At 39.0% G+C, this 19,065-nt stretch overlaps 1 protein-coding gene across 3 annotated transcripts in view; it reads right to left on the bottom strand.

Moving 5' to 3' along the window:
* Positions 1 to 346: 346 nt before the first annotated feature.
* The window catches only part of LOC142442856 (sulfotransferase 1 family member D1-like), a 35,797-nt gene continuing 17,078 nt past the window's right edge, over positions 347 to 19,065 (bottom strand). For all 3 annotated transcript variants that reach the window (XM_075544246.1, XM_075544243.1, XM_075544244.1), the window contains 5 exons: positions 16,753 to 16,850; positions 11,798 to 11,924; positions 8,109 to 8,203; positions 5,986 to 6,166; positions 347 to 4,397 (listed from right to left, as the gene is read on the bottom strand). In XM_075544246.1, the coding sequence (XP_075400361.1) occupies positions 4,285 to 4,397; positions 5,986 to 6,166; positions 8,109 to 8,203; positions 11,798 to 11,924; positions 16,753 to 16,850 (614 nt within the window). In that variant the 3' untranslated portion in view covers positions 347 to 4,284. The remainder of the gene's footprint in view (positions 4,398 to 5,985; positions 6,167 to 8,108; positions 8,204 to 11,797; positions 11,925 to 16,752; positions 16,851 to 19,065) is intronic.

The following is a 19,065-nucleotide window of genomic DNA, read 5'->3' as shown; positions in this document are numbered from 1 at the left end:
TGGTACTCGTCCCTCAGCAGTGGATTACTATAGTATCTGTCCTTTTGTAATTGGCTAACTTCATTCAGCATAATGGTTTCCAGATCCCCCCACATCACGAGATATTTCATGGTTCCATCATTGTTATTTTAGGAATGCGTAGTGTTCCATTTTGTGTAAGTACCAAAGATTTTAAAAAATCTTTTCTTCCACTGATGAGGATTTAGGCAGTTTTAAAGTTCTTACTATTGTGAACTGTGCTGCAACGAACATGGGGGTGCATACATTTGTTCATGATTTGTGTCATTTCTTTGGGGTATATGTGCAATAATGGTATATTTCCTTTTCTTTTTAAAACATCATTTTATTGGGGTCTCATACAACTCATCACAATAATGGTATGATTATACAAGCACTGTATAAGAGATTAAATCTCTCCACACCCTCTCCAGCATTTGTTGTTCTCAGTTGTTTTTAAAATTTTTTTAAGTTGGGTTATGGTTATGGGTGCTAGATGGTGTCATGGTTGCTTTGATTTTCATTTCCCGGATGGCTAGTGAATGACAGAATTTTCTCACGTGTTTGTTAACTATTTGAGTGTCATCCTTTGTGAACTGTCTGTTCAGTTCCTTTGCCTACCATTTCAGAGGCTTATTTGTGTTTTTTTGTGGGCTCGCAGTATTCTGGAGATTTTAATGAATTCTTTGTCCAAGTGTTGTTGCCAAACGTCTTTTCCCAATCTGTGGGCTCTCATTTTATTCCTTTGATGAAATCTTTTGATGTATACACGTGTTTTATTTTTAACAGGTCCCATTCATCTAGTTGTCTTCCACTGTGGAGTTTCTTTTGTTAGATTTGGTAGCCTGTGTATGTCCTGCACTAGGAACATAGGAATGGGTTACCAAAATTCAACACAGTTTTGTGTATTTTTCAGTATAGTTGGAAACATTATAATGCTTATTCCTAAAGTAGTTAAGTAAATCAATGCAAAATATTTCACAGAATGCTTGTTTTACAGTAAAATTTCAATAAACATTTTCATCAACATTGCAGTTGTTCCTGTCATTCTCTCAATGCTTCTGATGATGTTCCTCTTTATTCTCCCAATCCCAGTTTGCTGTCCTTTGAAATGAGGATCCATGTTTTACTCTTTGTTATCCATCAGGCACATTATTTATATATCCAAACAAAACTCAATGCCATTACTCAAATCAAAGATACAGTGACCCTTTATCTAGGAGATGCTTAGTAAAATTTGAATTGTTGTGTTCCATCCCCACCTGGGCTACAGCCATACCTCTTCTCTACGCAACCTTACCCTTGATCATTCCCCACCAGGCCTGCCACATGGTAGTGGGGCAGGAGCAAAGTCAAGGGAGATGGAGGAAGGAGCTGGGAGTCAAAGGGCATTTATGGAGGTCTAGACAAAGACATGTACATGCAAATATATATATGAGGATGGGGAAATAGATCTATGTGTCTATATTTATAGGTGTAATATTAAGGTGGTGGAAGGACCTTGGGCCTCTACTCAAGCACTCTCTCAATGCAAGAATACTTTCTTTTATTAGATTGACACTCTACGATGCTCACTCTCCCAACACAACTGCTGAAGCCAAAGTGGGTGAACAAGTAAATGTGGTGAAGAAAGCTGATGGTGCCCGGCTATCAAAAGAGATAGTGTCTGGGGTCTTAAAGGCTTGAAGATAAACAAGCAGCCATCTAGCTCAGAAGCAACAAAGCCCACATGGAAGAATACACCAACCTGTGTGATTGTGTGGTCCTGAAGGGATCAGTTATCAGGCATCAAAGAACAAAAAATCATAACATAGGCTGCACACCTCTATGATACGATCGCCGAAGACAAACGAGTGCGTAAGTAAATGTGGTGAAGAAAGCTGATGGTGCCCGGCTATCGAAAGAGATAGTGTCTGGGGTCTTAAAGGCTTGAAGGTGAACAAGCGGCCATGTAGCTCAGAAGCAATAAAGCCCACATGGAAGAAGCACACCAGCCGGTGCGATCACGAGGTGCCCAAGGGACCAGGTATAAGGCATCATGCAAAAAAAGTATATATGTATATATATATATGTATATGTGTGTGTGTATATATATACATATATATATGTATGTATACCATAGTGAATGAAGGGGGAAGTGCACTGTGGAGATCTGAGGCCCAAATTTCGACCACTGGAGATCCCCTCATAGAGAGGTTTAGGAGAGGAGATGGGTCAGTCAGGGTGCGATGTAGTACCGATGAAGAACACAGCTTTCCCCCTGATCCTGGATGCTTCCTCCCCCCAACTACCATGATCTGAATTCTACCTTGCAGGACTGGATAGAGCAGAAGGTGTACACTGGTGCATATGGGAGCTGGAGGCACAGGGAATCCAGGGTGGACGATACCTTCAGGACCAGGGGTGTGAGGGGCTATGCTGGGAGAGTGGAGGGCGAGTGGGTTGGAAAGGGGGAACTGATTACAAGGATCCACATGTGACCTCCTCCCTGGGAGATGGACGGCAGAGAAGGGGGGGAAGGGAGACTCCGGATAGGGCAAGATATGACAAAATAACTATCTGTGGATTATCAAGGGCTCCTGAGGGAGGGGGAAGCAGGGAGGGATGGGAAAAAAAAAGAGGACCTGATGCAGAGGGCTTAAGTGGAGAGCAAATGCTTTGAGTGTGATTAGGGCAAAGAATGTACGGATGCGCTTTATACAATTGATGTATGTATATGTGTGGATTGTGATAAGAGTTGTATGAGCCCCTAATAAAATGTTTTCTAAAAATTTGAATTGTTGGACATCACAATGAAAATTTGTCACTGACTTTCTTTCTGACAATTCCCAATACATTAAAATGCACACAATATTTCTTTAACATATGTTTATTGGCCATGTTCTTTTTAAAAATCATTTTATTAGGGGCTCATACAGCTCTTATCACCATCCACACATACATCCATTGTGTCAAGCACATTTGTACATTTGTTTCCATCACCATTTAAAAAAAATTTTCTTTCTACTTGAGCCCTTGGTAACAGCTCCTCATTGGTTTTCCTCTCTCCCATCCTTCCTCCTTCATGAGCCCTTTGTGATTTATAAATTATTATTTTTTTCATGCCATACACCAACTGCTGTCTCCCTTCACCCACTTTTCTGTTGTGCATCCCCCAGCATCTTTGCTGCCTGATACCTGATCATATTGACTCCTCATGAGCACACAGGCTGGTGTGCTTCTTCCCTAAGGACTTTGTTGCTTCTGAGCTAGATGGGCACTTGTTTATCTTCAAGTCTTTAAGACCCCAGATGCTATATCTTTTGATAACCGGCACTATCAACTTTCTTCCCCACATTTGTTTATGCATCCATTTTGTCTTCCACAATCATGTCTATTGGCTACATTCTTATTGCTAGTTTAGATTATACATGTGTAAGCTACACCAATAAAAATATGATTAATACATTATCTGAAAGCTAGTCTATACTAAACCACTGCTATTGAGTTAATTCTGATTCTGTGTAGGGTTTCCAAATTATCAATCTTTATGGAAGTAGAAAATCTAATTTCTTTATGGACAAGTGGCTGGTGGGTTTAAACTGACCTTGTGGCTAACCTACCATGCCAGTAGCCCTGGTTCAATGCAGGGTAAGTATGGGACTCATAAGCGCTCAGGTGGTGGTTCAACCCACCAGTAAATCCTCAGAAGGTTGAGGTCATTTGCTTCGATGAAGACTTACAGACGTGAAAACCCTATACAGTGGTGGTGCTATGAGTCTGAATGGACTCAGGTGCCAGTGGTTGCTGTCACATTTTTTTCAAATAGCAAACTATTCTAGAACATTTTCAGTGAGATTTTTGCATTAAAAAATTTTTAACTGACCCTCTATGACACTGGTATTATCATAAGCATATAATAGAGAGAAATGCAAATCTTTTAAATGAGATTTTTTTGGTTATAATAGCTCTTAAAGACTCCACTCGTTCTTTCTTTTTCAATTCTAATCACTGAGAACTTGTTTTATTCATTTTTGAAAGGCAGTATATATCATGGTAGCTTTACATCTTAACTTATTGATTTAGTTGTCAAGATTAACAAAAATATTGTGGAAGCTAAGTAAGATCAAAGGCACTATTGATTTTTCGAACATTGATTTTTATATTCTTTGATTATTGTATTATAAAGTACTAACATCAGTAAATGAGGAACATCACATGTAGAATTTTACTTCATTAGAGTTTTAAGAGTTATTGTTGTTCTTTCACCTACGCTCCAGTCAAGAGCAGGAGCAGGAGCGCGTGTCCTTAGATCTCTGATCGGAATTTCAGCGTGGATCCCTTCATTTTCCTTTCATAATCTTCTTCAAACATCTCACACTGGGACACAGTGAACTTGTTTTTCCAGTCTCCCGAGATTCCTGAAAATAAAGGGCAGATTTAGGACGACTGTGATTTTGGGCTGCTAACCGCAAAATCTACTCACCAAATTAGTCACACTTATCCACTTATAACAATAAAAAAATTTTCCCAAACATTTCCCAATGTCTTTTAGGAGTAACGTCATATTTAGTTGAGATGAGACTCTCAGAGCAAGATTTATCCATAACATACTTCCTTTCTTTGTTGAATCTATAGAACTTTATTACAATGAACATTTCCCTTACTAGTTCCTTTGCATGAGTCTTTTACAAGTCATCTTTCTTCATCTTTCTCTCAGAAACTGGCTACTAATGTGTAATTTAAAATAATTATTCACTTCTCCCCTTCGCTTGAAGAAGAACTTTCATCTTACCCCCTATACATGTGTGGGGCCGATTCCTGTTTGTCTCATTAACCCTGAGTGTGGGTTTTTGGTATTTTTGAGACCATGGAATTGGAGTGTGTATCACATATACCACATCTGAACCGAAATCTTAAAAGGTATTTCAAGTTTCCACCAACGTCTTAATTCTTTGTCAATACCCTGTCATACATGTCTCACACGGGGGCAGCTCTTTGAGCCTGAAGTTCAGAAAGAAGACACAAAGAACAAGGCCCAGGGGATCCAAGAAAACAGGCAGAGTCAGAAAGAGCTGAGCAAAACTGCAACTTCAGAGCCAACTGAATGACGTCCCAAACAAATAAAAAATAAATCTTGTGTTTTTTTTTAAGTCACTGAGAGTTTTGAGGTTAAATTTTAGATAGACAGCTTAGTTATTATAACACAGTTTCAATTTCTCCCTCTCATGAAGACAATTCAGTTTAGTATCCATTTATCAACAAGGGCCATCTTGTGCAAGATACTATACATTGAGTTCAGTACTGAGGATGCAACGGCTTACTGTAATAACAATGGTAGACACAACAGGATTAGACTAGCAACATATTTAAGTTGACAATTTTTTTCCCCTGACCCTCCTTCTTCCCCTGCTGTTCTGGTTAGTCAATAAATGCTGTTCTTAGAGGATTCTTTATAACCCTAAGACCTTAAGCCTTATGCATCAAGCTAGAAGACTGAACATAAGCACTAAACATGTTGTTAGACCAATTAACTGAGATGTCTTATGAACACGAGACTCTAAACCTTTAACTTAAGAAATCAAATCCCAAGAGGTTTTCGGTTGTATATAAGCAATTTCAGCATCATTTTTGTGTGTGTTTTGTTGTAAATTCATCTAGAATACAATTTTGTCAATTCAACTTTTTTAAGGTATACAAGTTATTAATAGCAATTCCAAGAATTAGTTGTGCAGCCCCACCTTTAATCAATGAGGTATGTCTTCCCAGGCTGATGCTGATGGGGCACAGACTACTGATGGTTTCAGAGCTGATGGTTACCGAGGCCGAGATCATTTTCATTATCAAAGATAGACTTTCTTTTTACAAATTGTTTCCTCTAAGCCTGTTTTTCTTCTCATCATATTAAATGATTTCCCATTTATTACAATATCACTGCTTTCTGCGTACCCACCTGCTTCACAATATTGCCAGAGAGTGGTTTAAAACAAATGTATATGATGCTCTTACCCTTTCTCATAAAGGGAGACACAGAGTGGTCCATATTATAATGTCCCATGGTAGTGTAATTTGCACTTGGGTTCTGCTTCATCACATTGAATGAGGTGTGATAGAGGATTTTATCCACCGTTTCTTCTGGCAAGTCTTTGTCCAGGAACTTCAGCAACTTATGAATGTTGCCCTTTGGGTCCTAACAAAATCATAAAGAAAAGGGATTAGTTCATGTATATTTAGTCATTAGGTAGGCTATGTGTTTAATAAGATTCTGATATGACAATAGAATGGAGGACATAAATTCAGCTTTGAAAGTGAGTAAGGCTCATAGAACTCAGTTGTCATTACTCCCCCTTCTCTCTCACACTGGAGAATATGCTTTCTCTTTTACCTATACACCCAGATCATCTGAAAGAGAAAAGGGATGTGCACAGACTACCTGACATAGAGTTAGAAACTATGTGAGAAAATTAACAGATGGGAATAAATAGAACACTTCTCAAATGGATTTTTCAAGCAATACAAACTAACTCATTGTTAAATCAAAGTAGATATTGAATGATTTTTTCCATAGTAATCATCAAGTGGAAGATGAAAAATAAAAGGTCAATGCTTTATAGATTAAACAATAAAATTGCATTGTATTTCTACTCTATTTTTCATGGAAGAAGCTACCTTGTGGCTTCTGTTTTTAGGTGTGGTCATAGATTGACCCTATGCACACAGAATGAAAACTGCCTGGTCTGGCATCATCTTCATAATCATTGCTATATTTGAGCCCATTGTTGAAGCCACTGTGTAAATCCATATTCCATGTACATGATAATTATAGGGAGGTGGGGGAAAAGAAGGGAAGTGCCAACAAACCCAGGGACAAGGTAAGAACAAGTGATCTAAAATCTATGGTGAGGAGGGCATAGGATTCTAGGGGTGGGGACTGGGGGGTCGGGAGGTAGCTTGATCAAGGGCAATGTATCTGAGAGGAATTACCAAAACCAGAATGAAGCCTTCTGATGATAGTGGGACAAGAAGAAAGTAAAAGGAAATAGAGGAAAGAACTAGGAGGCAAATACAGGTCTAAATACAGGCATGTATATATGTAAATACATTTATATATAATGGTAGGGGAATAGATCTATGTACATATATTTATTTGTAAAGTATTAAGGCAGCAGATGGACATTGGGCCTCCACTCAAGTACCCCCTCAATGTAAGAACACTTTGTTCTACTAACCCGACCCTGTGATGCTCACCTTCCCTGCCATGATCACTGAAGACAAAGTGGGTGTATAAGCAAATGTGAAGAAAGCTGATTGTGCCTGGCTATCAAAAGATATAGTATCTGGGGTCTTAAAGACTTGAAGATAAACAAGCAGCCGTCTAGCTGAGAAGCAAAAAGTTCACATGGAAGGAGCACACCAGCATGTGTGATCATGAGGTGTTGATGGGAATCAGATATTAGGCATCAAAGACCCAAAGCAAAACAAAACAATATTGATGTGAATAAGGGGCAGGAGAGAGTGGAGATCCAAAGCCCATCAGTATTCAAGTGGACATCCCTTACAGAAGGGTCAAAAGGAAGAGACAAACAAGTCAGTGTGCAGTACAGCACTGACGAAACACACAATTTTCTTCTGGTTCTTTAATGCTTCCCCACCCAATATCATGACCCCAATTATACCTTAAAAATCCAGCTAGACCAGATATATGTACACTGTTAAGCTAAGAGCTTGCAACACAGGGAATGCAGGACAGATAAACTCCTCAGGACCAATAATCAGAGTAGTGATACTAGGAGGGTAATGGAAAGGAGGAGGTGGGGAATGGAGGGGAATAAGGGAGAACAGATCATAACAATTGACATATAACCTCCTCCCAGGGGGATAGATAACAGAAAAGTTGGTGAAGGGAGACAGTGGTCGGTGTAAGACATGAACATTTTAAAAAATAAATTATCAAGGGTTTATGAAGGAGGGAGAGTGGGAGTGGGAGGACAAATAATGAAGAGCTGATACCAAGGACTCAAGTAGAAAGAAAATGTTTTGAAAATGATGTCAACATATGTACAGATGTGCTTGACACAGTGGATATATTGAGATTTCATCAAAAATAAAGGAAAAATGATGTTGTCTCTTACTTCTTTCATGTCTTCATAAAATAGGTACAAGATGCGATAATCTTTCCTCTTCTCCCACCAATTCTTCACATGCTCATACCAGGAACCAAAGCACACTGAATTTAAAGATAATTAATTTTTTGACTATTTAAATGAATAAAACATTGCTATATGTAATAAGTTTATTTTGTCAACATACTATTAATATCTATAAAGATATTACAAACTAAGAATTATATGAATCACCTTATTCTTGCTGATTTCAAATTTAATTTGAAAGGAGAAAATAACTTCAAATGAACAGAATGAGAAACACCAGAATATGGAAGCTATGGGTAATGCAGACAATAAGTGACATAAAAGCTTAGAGAAGGGAGAAGTGAGAAAATCATAGGATGGATGAAGTTTAAGAAAGGGATATGGAGAAGGTGAAGTGTATTTGGAACCAGGAGGAAGAATAGGGCTTTGCCAATGCTAAGAATAAGGATTACGTTCTGAACACAGAATGGTCTAACTAATGGCAAAGGTGAACGAACGTGTGAAGATGCTCTTGAGATGTAGTTGAGCAAGAATGAGATTTTCACAGGATAAAATTGAGAAATAAAGCTGCGGATATTAATCCGTGGCTAAAGTACAGTGTCTTCATTTATAGATGAGGATATTATTTTGTTTGTAGGGTGTATTATAATACATAAACTCAAAGAAAAAGCTGTCTGCCATCAATTGGTGTCACCTCATAACCACCCGATAGGCCAGGGTAGAGCGGCCTCTGTGAGTTTCCAAGACTGCAAGTCTTTACCGGAGTAGAAAGCTCCAGCTTTTCCTGAGGAGCAGCTGGTGGTTTTGTACTTGCACTGCCGCGGTTAGCAGCCCAGTGCCTACCTCACCATGTCCCCAGGGCTCCGGTGATAATAAATAGATATTATTAAATGTGGTTTAACACAGTCATACAGTTTGTAAATTGTTTTCAGGTGATTCATTTAACATTAGTGACTCTGAAATGAATGATAGCCTATATAGACCAAAATAATAATAATAATAATAATAATAATAATAATAATCAAAGTTTTGTGCTTGTATCGTGTTCTTGTCTATAGGATTCTCACAAATAGGAAATAATACTAAAGATTTGAATGGAAGATGAAAATGTGCACCCATTCCATTGCATTCTACTCTGTAAGGACTTCCATCTGCCTGCGTTTCAATCATGTGCATTTTTTAAAATGTGTGCTAATTTGTTTCCTTGACTTTTGTCTTAGTGCATTCTGATTGATATGGTGTATTTCTGCCAAAGAATCGTCTGAAAATTCTATTGAAATATCTCTATGATGTCAAGGACTTACAATAACTCATTGCTGCTTGGTCCATTGAATTTATGCTTCAGTTTTATAGTCCTTCATACACCCAAACAACTATAAGCTCTTTAAATATGTATATCCAACAGAATGAAGTTATAATGGAGGTTAAATTCAAGGGCACTCATTAATATATAATTAAATTTAGATTATAAGGACCAGGCCTAGGTTCATGTCAAGTAAAAATTTAAAAAGAAATTAATTTAAATAATTATGATAATACATTCTTTGAGATCTAAGGAGAAGTGATGTCAAAATTCAAACTTTATCCATGATTGGAGAGTAGATGTGAATTGCTGTTGTGACTCACTGCCATGAAGTCAATTCTGACTCACGGACAGAGCGGAATTGCTCCTTTGGGTTCCCAAGACTGTATGTCTGTGAGGGAGTGGAAAGTCTCATTGTCCGCCCATGTAGCAGCTGGCATTTTCTAGCTGCTGGCTGTCTTTAGCAGCCCATCACACAGCCCACTACACACCAAGGCTTCTCAACTGACAGCTGCAGAAGGAAACATGATTCTGTATTTTACAGCACAAAATAGCACAAATATATAAAAAGTGTTTTAAAGATAAACCTGACTTGAATAGTTAAATCCTTGTCAATTGATTCCCCTCCTCTGATGCATGTTGGGCCTGATGTGGGTTTCAACCTTTTCGGTTTGATTTTTGATGTATTTTGTCATTAGGGGTAATCCGCTTGCGTGTTTGTTACACGGCTTTCTATTTGGTAGCTTAGGAAGCCCAGGGTTGATGAACCTATAGAGACAGCAAATAGAATAAGGGTTCCTGGGGGCACCGATGTGTGTGTCGGGGACAGGGGGCGGGGGAATGTCAAGAGCAGCTGATGTCAAGGAGTTTAAGAAGGAAGAGATGTTCTGAAACGGATGGCCGTAGCCATGGTACAGTACTGCTCGATGAGCTTGAACTATGGAACGATATGATATCTGTATTAATGCTCAATAAAATAGGGTTTTTTTTTGGGGGGGGAGTCAGGATAGTATTTAAAAAAGAAAAGCCAATTTAGTCCTACTTAAAGAAATCAGTTTTGAACACGTTAAATTTATAAAATTAATTTCCACATGGTTGTCTTGCAGGTATTTGAATACATCATGTGTTTGCAGGTGAAAAAGGACTTGAAAATGCCTGGGGGAATTATTAGGAGAGTTACTGACATCTGTATAAATATGTTTCTCTGAAAAGGAAAATAGACATATAAAATTACCAAACATTGGGAATTAAGTTCTCACTCAAGAATTTGTATGGTTGATTAAAATAAATAAAATGAAAATAAATGAACGACAGTCCAAGGCATATGTATAAAATGTAAACAGTATAATGGCATGGATGCACTCCCCACCAAAAGTGAAATGCTTTTAAAAAATTGGCAATAGTAACTTCTTGTTGCTAGATGCTACCAGTTCTGAGTCACGGCCACCCTGTGAACCACAGAATGGCCGACTCCACCCTCACAGTTGTTCTTATGTTTGAGCCATTGCTGCAGCCACTGCATCAATTCATCTTGGTGAAGGCTTTCCTCTTTTCTGATAACCCACCAGTTTGCCAGTAATAACTTTGCACTAATAAAACTTCCAAGAAATTAAATGATGTATTTCATTGAGCATTTTTTCTGTAAAATATTTTCAGAAAGGGTTAAAAAGCAAAGGCATGAAGACTAAGGTGCGCCTGACTCAGCCATGGTCTTTGTAATCACCTCATATGCATGGAAAAGCTGTACAGTGGATAAGGCAGACTGAAAATGGAATTGTGGCCTTGAATGATGGTGTTGGTGAAGAATACCGAATATGCCATGGTCCATATGCAGAATGAAAAAAAATCTGTCTTGGCAGAATTACAAGCGGAATGCTTCCTATTAGCTAGGATGATGAGATTTCATCTCACTTACTATGGACATGTTTTCAGGAGAAGCCAGTCCATGAAAAAGGACATTGTACTTGGTAGAGGGTGCATGAACAAAATGTAGTGACTCTGACAATGTGTTCATATAAAACTACAATTGTGAGGATGTGATAGAACTGGATATGGTTTATTCTGTTGTGCATAGGGTCACTGTGAGTGAAAACCAACTGACAGCATCTAATAACAAGAACAAAAACAATGAGACATTGAAACTATGGTGGGTTCAGAAATCTATGTGTCACATATTCCAGAAAATTGTACTTCTCCAAGGGAAGACATATGTATTCTGCTTCTTCTATCTTCTTCACCAAGTATTCTTAAGATTTTGAGCACATTTTAGGGTTATAATAATTACCCAATTTACATTCATATTTCTGTAGCCTTCCAAAACGAGACCTTTCACTATGAAATACTGTGATTAAAGAAGAGTTGAACCAACCTTTCCCAGCCATGAACTTGTCCAGGAACTCTTCCCAGGTACCGGGCTCTGGGTGCAATTTTGCCATTTGGTAAAAATAATAGTAAGAGACGGCCACATCTTTGGCATTTCGTGCCACATAGATGATCTGTTAATAAAAGTGGAAATTTAACATTTTATTTTTGTTTTCTAATAATTAGAAAGTATTTGCTTGTCTTGACAGAACACTTAGTTTTACCTTTTTATTCCCAATCATAGCATTTATAGCTACTTTTTGACATCCAATATTCAATACTATGCAAATTGTTCTAATACACAGAACTCACTCAATCCTACTTTTTCTTTAGCCAGTAATAAGAAGAAATATTAGGAAATATGAAAACAGCTATAACAAGAATTGTAATAAATATTGAATTAAACTAAGGAGACTCTCACAATGAACTGTTTTCTCTTTCTGTCATTGTCACCCGTTCTTTCCTTAGCAAGATCAGTTTCCCAAGTTGCCTCCATGCAGAAGATGTCTATCCTTCAGCTACTCCTCCAGTCTCCTGTCCATAGCAAGAAAGACTCTCTAGAGTTATTAAAGATTTTAAACTATTAGAGTTAAGATAATAAATCATATGCCTCGATTGATGATGACAATGGGTGCACAGGCAAATGTGGCGAAGAAAGCTGATGGCTCCCGGCTACCAAAAGATACAGCACTTGAAGTCTTAAAGACCTGAAGATAAACAAGCAGCCATCTAGCTGAGAGACAACAAAACCCACATGAAAGAAGCACACTGGCCTGTCCCAACTAGATCACTGAGGACAAAGTAGGTGCATAAGCAAAAGTTGCGAACAAAGCCAAGGGTGACCAGCTATCAAATGATATAGGATCAGGGATCTTAAAGGCTCGAAGATAAACAAGCAGCCATCTAGCTGAGAGACAACAAAGCCCACAAGGAAGAAGCACACCAGCCTACCCCGCCGCGAATGCTGAAGACAAAGTGGGTGCATGGGTAAGTGCAGTGAAGAAAGCTGATGGTGCTCAGTTGTCAAAATATATAGAATCTGGGGTCCCATTGGCTGGAAGATAAAAAAGGGGCATCTAACTGAAGAACAACAAAGCCCACATGGAAAATGCATACCAGCCTGTGAGATGACAAGGCCATCAAAGGGATCAGGTATCAGGCATCAAAGACAAAAAAAAAATCATAGCACTGTGAATGAGGGGGAGTGCAGAGTTGGGACCCAGGACCCATCTGGGGGAAATTGGACATGCAAGGGCTTGGGGAGGTGACGAACCAGTCAGAGTGTAGTGTAGCAATGAAGAAACATACAATTTTCCTCTAGTTCTTGAATGCTTCCTCCCCCCCACTATCATGATCCCAATTCTACCTTACATAACTGACTGGACCGGGAGATGGACACTGGCACAGATAGGAACTGGAAATACAGGGAATCCAGGACAGATGATCCCCACAGGAACAGTGGTGAGAGTGGTGATATCGGGAGAGTGGAGGGAGGGTGAGGGAGAAATGGGAAACAGATGACAAGGTCTACATGTAACCTCCTCCCTGGAGGACGGACAGCAGAGAACTGAGTGAGGAAGATGTCGGATGGTGTAAGATATGATAAAATAATAATTATAAATTATCAAGTGTTCGGGGGGAGGGGGAGCGGGGAGAGAGGGGGAAATGATGAGCTGATGCCAGGGGCTCAGGTGGACAGTGGGCGTTTTGAGGATGATGATGGCAACATATGTACACAATAGATGGACACAATAGATGTATGTACGGATTGTAAAAAGAGTTGTATGAGCCCCTAATAAAATGATTAAAAAATAAATCATATGCTTATTTTCTTATTGCTTTAATTTCAACTAGACTTTAAAGGAAAAGAGGAAGTCATATATAAAAACACTTATAATGACTCACTGTATAACAGGATGGAATTTGTCTCTTCAAAGGAAAAACAAGCAACTGTTTCATTTTATTAAATGTGTTAAGGCTTCCTGGATGGCACCAACTGTCAAGGGCTTGACTGCAAACTGCCCGTTGGTGATTCAAGCCTGCCCAGAAGCACCACCGGAGAAGGGCTTGAACAGGTGCCTCCATGGAATTCCAGCCAAGAGTCCCCTGCACGGCACTTTTACACGGTGACCCATCGTGCGCTCATGAGTCAGAATCATCTAAGGTAATATAGGTAATGTCTTCCAAGGATACTGATAAAAGTATATGTGGTACAATTAAGATTTAGATTCTAGATGACAATGGTTGTTTTTTTGTAGTAAAGGCATTGGACTGAAGATTCACTCTAAATAGCCTTCTCAGATGTATAGATGTAGTGACCGCCTGCCCTTCCAGATTCATTTCCTACAATATACACAATGTGCTTAACTCTGTTGAAAAACGTGTAGACCTTTGGCACATGCTGTTCTGATTCACATCTTCCCACTTACGTATATGCCATTGTCTCTCTGTGAAATGCCCTGCTTGTACTCTAGACAAGACTTCCTTCTTCAGGATGCTAATAACATTCTTCCTCTATCAGACTTCCTTAACTCATCGGCAGGGTCCAGACTCGAGAATCTCCCTTTTCCTTCGTGTGCTGCTACTCATAGCATGTGCAGTGGTTAGATTTTATGTCCATCCTCCCCACCATGTCTCAGACTCATCATGCTTCCTTGTTTGCATCTTTTTTTTTAGCAACCTCAAACTTTATTAAGATGCAGCTTTGATCCACTGCAGATTTTGTTTTATTTATGTTGAAGTGCAATGCATACTGAAGGCTGTAATCTTTTTAAAAAAAATCATTTTATCAGGAGCTCATACAACTCTTATCACCATCCATACACATATCAATTGTGTAAAGTACATTTATACATTCATTGCCCTCATCATTCTCAAAACATTTGCTCTTCACCTAAGCCCCTGGCATCAGCTCCTCAAGTTTTCACCTCCCTCCCCGCTCTCCCCTTCCTCATGAACCCTTGATAATTTATAAATTATTATTTTGTTATCTTGCACTACCCGACGTCTCCCTTCACCCACTTTTCTCTTGTTTGTATGGTCTTTTTATAAGAGAGACACTGTGAAACCTCCCCTCTCTTGTCTTTCACTGCTTGTTTGCTGACATTTTGTGTCTGTCTCCAGGGGAAGCCCCACGTGGGCTGATAACTCTGGACGCCACCTGTGCCCTTCTGTGCTCCCACCCACCTTGGATCCACTTGACGCTCCACCCACTAGCCTGCTTTCTGCTTTACCTTTCTGCCTCATTGGGCAGCAGTCATGCGATGGGAGGCTGAAGAGGACTCTGACTAGCATCGGTCACACAGACTGACCTTGGACTGAGTTGGGAAAACTTCTTGATAGAAAATGATGCCTCGATTAAAAGGTCTTTCTTTTACATATATGAACATCACTGGGTTTTTTCTTAGATAACTCAGTCTAACATACTAACAATTTGTAATTATTTTAAAATACTTTTTTTCACGACTTGAGGTTTTCTATGGGACCTTATGCTGCATGAGGCAAAGGGCACAGACTTTGAAAAGATCATTGTACTCCAATAGCAGAGGGAGGCAAGTAACATACTGAAGAAATTCAATAGTTTTCATAGAAATTAAATAAATGAAATAATGTCCTAGTATTGCAGAGAATGTCAAGTTTATGTTTGAATCTACAGTGTAAGTACAGTAGCTGATAAAATCAGGTCATGATGCGACTGTAGCTTAGGATACAACAATTTGTGAGTCATCATGTTATATATAAAAACATAGAAACAAAATTACAAGGTCAATATGCATAGCTATCACAAGTATAATGTTGCACAAAGTGCTAAACCTTCAGAAGCATGTATTTTATGATTCCAGACAAGCACATGCACAACAGAACAAATGCTGCTGTGTCCTGAATCTCCCATGGTTAGGTGGGGGTTGTGATTCATAAGGTGTCTACTGACTGATCTTTAGAAGTAGACAGTCAGACCTTTCTTCCTACTGCATCTTCATCTAAAAGCTCTGCTGAAACCTGTTCCACACCACAGCAGTATGAAAACCTCCACTAACAGATGGCACTGCATGAAGTCCATAACCAAGGATTGACCCAGGTCTTCTACATGGATGTTTAGAATTCTACCCCTGAACAGAAATTATGTTCTTTTGGGGTGCTGGTAATGTGCAAATTGAATAGTGCTTCTGTAAGATTACCATGGACACATTGTGCTCTTAATAAAAAGTTGGAAACTGGAATTCACCTAGATGCCACTGGGGGAAACAGCCTGACAATCTATTCTCTAAAAGTCAGTCATTGAAAACCTTATGGAGCATAGTTTTACCCGGACACATGTGGTTTCTATGAGTCAGAATCAACTCTGTGGCAATTGATATTGACATGATTATAGGTAAAACAGGCTAACTAATTTACAGCAAAAGTTTCAAAACAGTGGTAATCTTAATGAGTGGAGACTACTGCCTGAAAACGGGCAAGGAACGAGCTTTTTGCGGTGCTGGTGACGTTCTGCTACTCTGGTTCTGATTTTCATGCTATGTCCCTTGTACAAGAATTTACCACGCTATAGAAGTATGATGCGTGCATCTTTCTCTCCAAATATTATACTTCAATATAATCTCTATTAAATGAATTCACAAATAATACTTCACATTTTTCAGTTGAAATTCTTATGATTCAGGAAAAATTAAATTCTGGGATAATTTGATTATTGTTTCAAAGAAGCTGACAATGAGGAAAGAGATTTTGTTAGCATGACAGATGTCTTTGAGAATAAAAATATGACATATACTCTATGTTTTAACATTGAATTCAATTCCTGTCTTTAGTGTTTGTGTCCCTGGGATAAAGGGTGCATATTATTATTTTCCAAATTATTTATTCATAAGTCACAAAACCATATATATATATTTATATATACTTCTGAATAGTTGGTAAAGAAATAAAAACATATGTAAGGATGGCCTTCACCAAAACTGTTACCTTGCAGTTGTTCTTCCAGAATGAAGAAGGCAGAAGTTGAACAGGCAGATGCGTTTTTACTAATCGAGGAGACTCTATGTTTTCCAGCTGTTTAACGCCTACAGGTACAAAAATTAGCAAATCATCTTATAAATGTGTGATCATAAACATCAATTACACTATTACCTAAGCCTTCATAAACTTTAATCTCACTCTGTGGTTTCATATGACTAGAATCCTCGTATGCTCCTAAAAATCTACCATGAGAACACAGAATGATAAATTCTACATCATTAGACTGCCTTATGACCTATTACCTATCATTTTTGATAAGCATCTTTATTACCTATTATTATATTTGTGAGCATCTATAAAATCCTCAGATAGAATGCCATAATGGAACAAAACACACAGTGAGTCAAGAGGTCTAAAAAAAGATACCCAGATTTTTCTTTGTTTATTTTTCTCTTTTTACCAATTATATGGAAATTGAACTAGGGGATTTAAAAATTCCTTTCCAGCTTTCTGATCTTCAAAATCTAAAATCAAAGGAAATCGACAACAGGTTCATACTTATATTCAAAAAGTTTTCATGTAAAGCTATATATTTCCCTGATATCTTACTTGAGTTGGTAAACATCAGCTAACTAGCTCTCAAAAGCCCACTGCCATCCAATCTGTTCCAATTCAAAGTGACCCTATAGGATGGAGTCGAACTGTTTCCGTGGGTTTCTAAGCCTGTGATTCTTTATGGGAATCGAAAGTCTTGTCTTTCTCCTGAGGAGTGGCTGGTGATTTGAACTGCTGGACTTGTGGTTAGCAGCTCTGCACATCACCCTCTACAGCACCATGGCTCCAGCAAACTGCTATTATGCATTAATTTACATTTAAAGAAATACTGCATTTTGTTACCTAATGATTTTACAATCTTTAAGTGTCATAGATGGGGTTGTGATTGGGTGCAGTCGTGTCAGTTACCGCTCACAGTCAGTGCCGCTGCATCCTACTGTTCGCTGCTATGTCTTAACCCATTGCTGCAGCCACCATGTCAATCTATCTTTTGAGGATTTTCCTCCACGTTAGCAAACTTGATGTTCCTCTGCAGAACTGATCTCTCCTGTCCAAAGTATGTCAGACTAGGTCTTGCCATTCTTTCTTCCAAGGAGCACTCTGGCATACTTTTTCCATACAGACGAGTTTCTCGGTTCCGCAGTCCATGGTATTTTCAACATTGGTCTCCAGCAACACTATTCGAATGCATCAGTTCTTCAATCTTCCCGATTCAGTGTCTAACTATGAAGCTATTGAAAATACCACGGCTTGGGCCAGGCACACACTAGTCCTCACAGTAGCATCTTTGCTTTTCAATACTCTAAAGAGACCTTGTGTGGCAGATTCACTAACTGCAAGGCATCTTTTGATATCTTGACAGCTGCTTCTATGAGCATTGAGTGTGGATCCAAGCAAGACAAAATCCCTGACAACGCAGCATGATGTTACCTATTGCTCCAGTTGTGAGGATTTTGGCTTTCTCTCCATGGAGTTATAATCCATACTGGATGCTGCAAATCATTGATCTTCATCCGCAAGTGCTTCAGGTCCTCACTCTCAGCAAGCTAGCTTCTGTCATCTGCGTACCACATGTTGATAATAAGCCTTCCTCCATCCTGATGTCACATTCTTCTTCACATAATGCAGCTTTCTGGCAAATTGCTCAGTATACAGATTTCACAAATATGGTGAGAGAATCCAACCCTGCCCCCCCCCACCTTTCCTGATTTTAAACCATGCATCCTGAACTTACATGTGAGTAAATGAGGCTCTGTGCCGCAGTCGGCCCCTGGGCTGGTTTTAGCTGCTGACATTGAGCTTCTCCGTTGTGTTTCCCACGGATGCAGCCAGTTTGATTCCTGTGGATTCCACCTGGAGAAGCACATGTGCAGAATCGCCTTTGTGTTGCTGAAAAGCTATTTTCAGTGTTCTTTCCTTTGAAGCGGGAAGTCGAATCCTTCATGACCTGTTCTTGGTCTGGAAGCTCTGCTGAAACCTGTTCACTGTGGGTGACCTACCTGGCATTTGAAATACCAATAAAATGGTTTCCTGCATCTCAGCAACACTCAGGCCACCACAGTATGACAGACACACAGAGAAGGGGTGGGTTGAAGACTTACAGCTACTCTACAAAGAAAAATGTACTTTATGCTGATATTATCATTGTGTGGGTGTATAGATGAGAAGTGTAATAAACTTATCAGTGTAGTATATTTCTAACAATTCTAACAAAACAGAGTCATCGTCTTGGAATAAATTCTGACTCATGGAGACCCCATAGGA

The sequence above is a fragment of the Tenrec ecaudatus genome, chromosome 3 (genome assembly GCF_050624435.1).
Source record: "Tenrec ecaudatus isolate mTenEca1 chromosome 3, mTenEca1.hap1, whole genome shotgun sequence".
NCBI lineage: Eukaryota > Metazoa > Chordata > Mammalia > Afrosoricida > Tenrecidae > Tenrec > Tenrec ecaudatus.
This window is presented reverse-complemented; position numbering and strand designations above follow the sequence as displayed.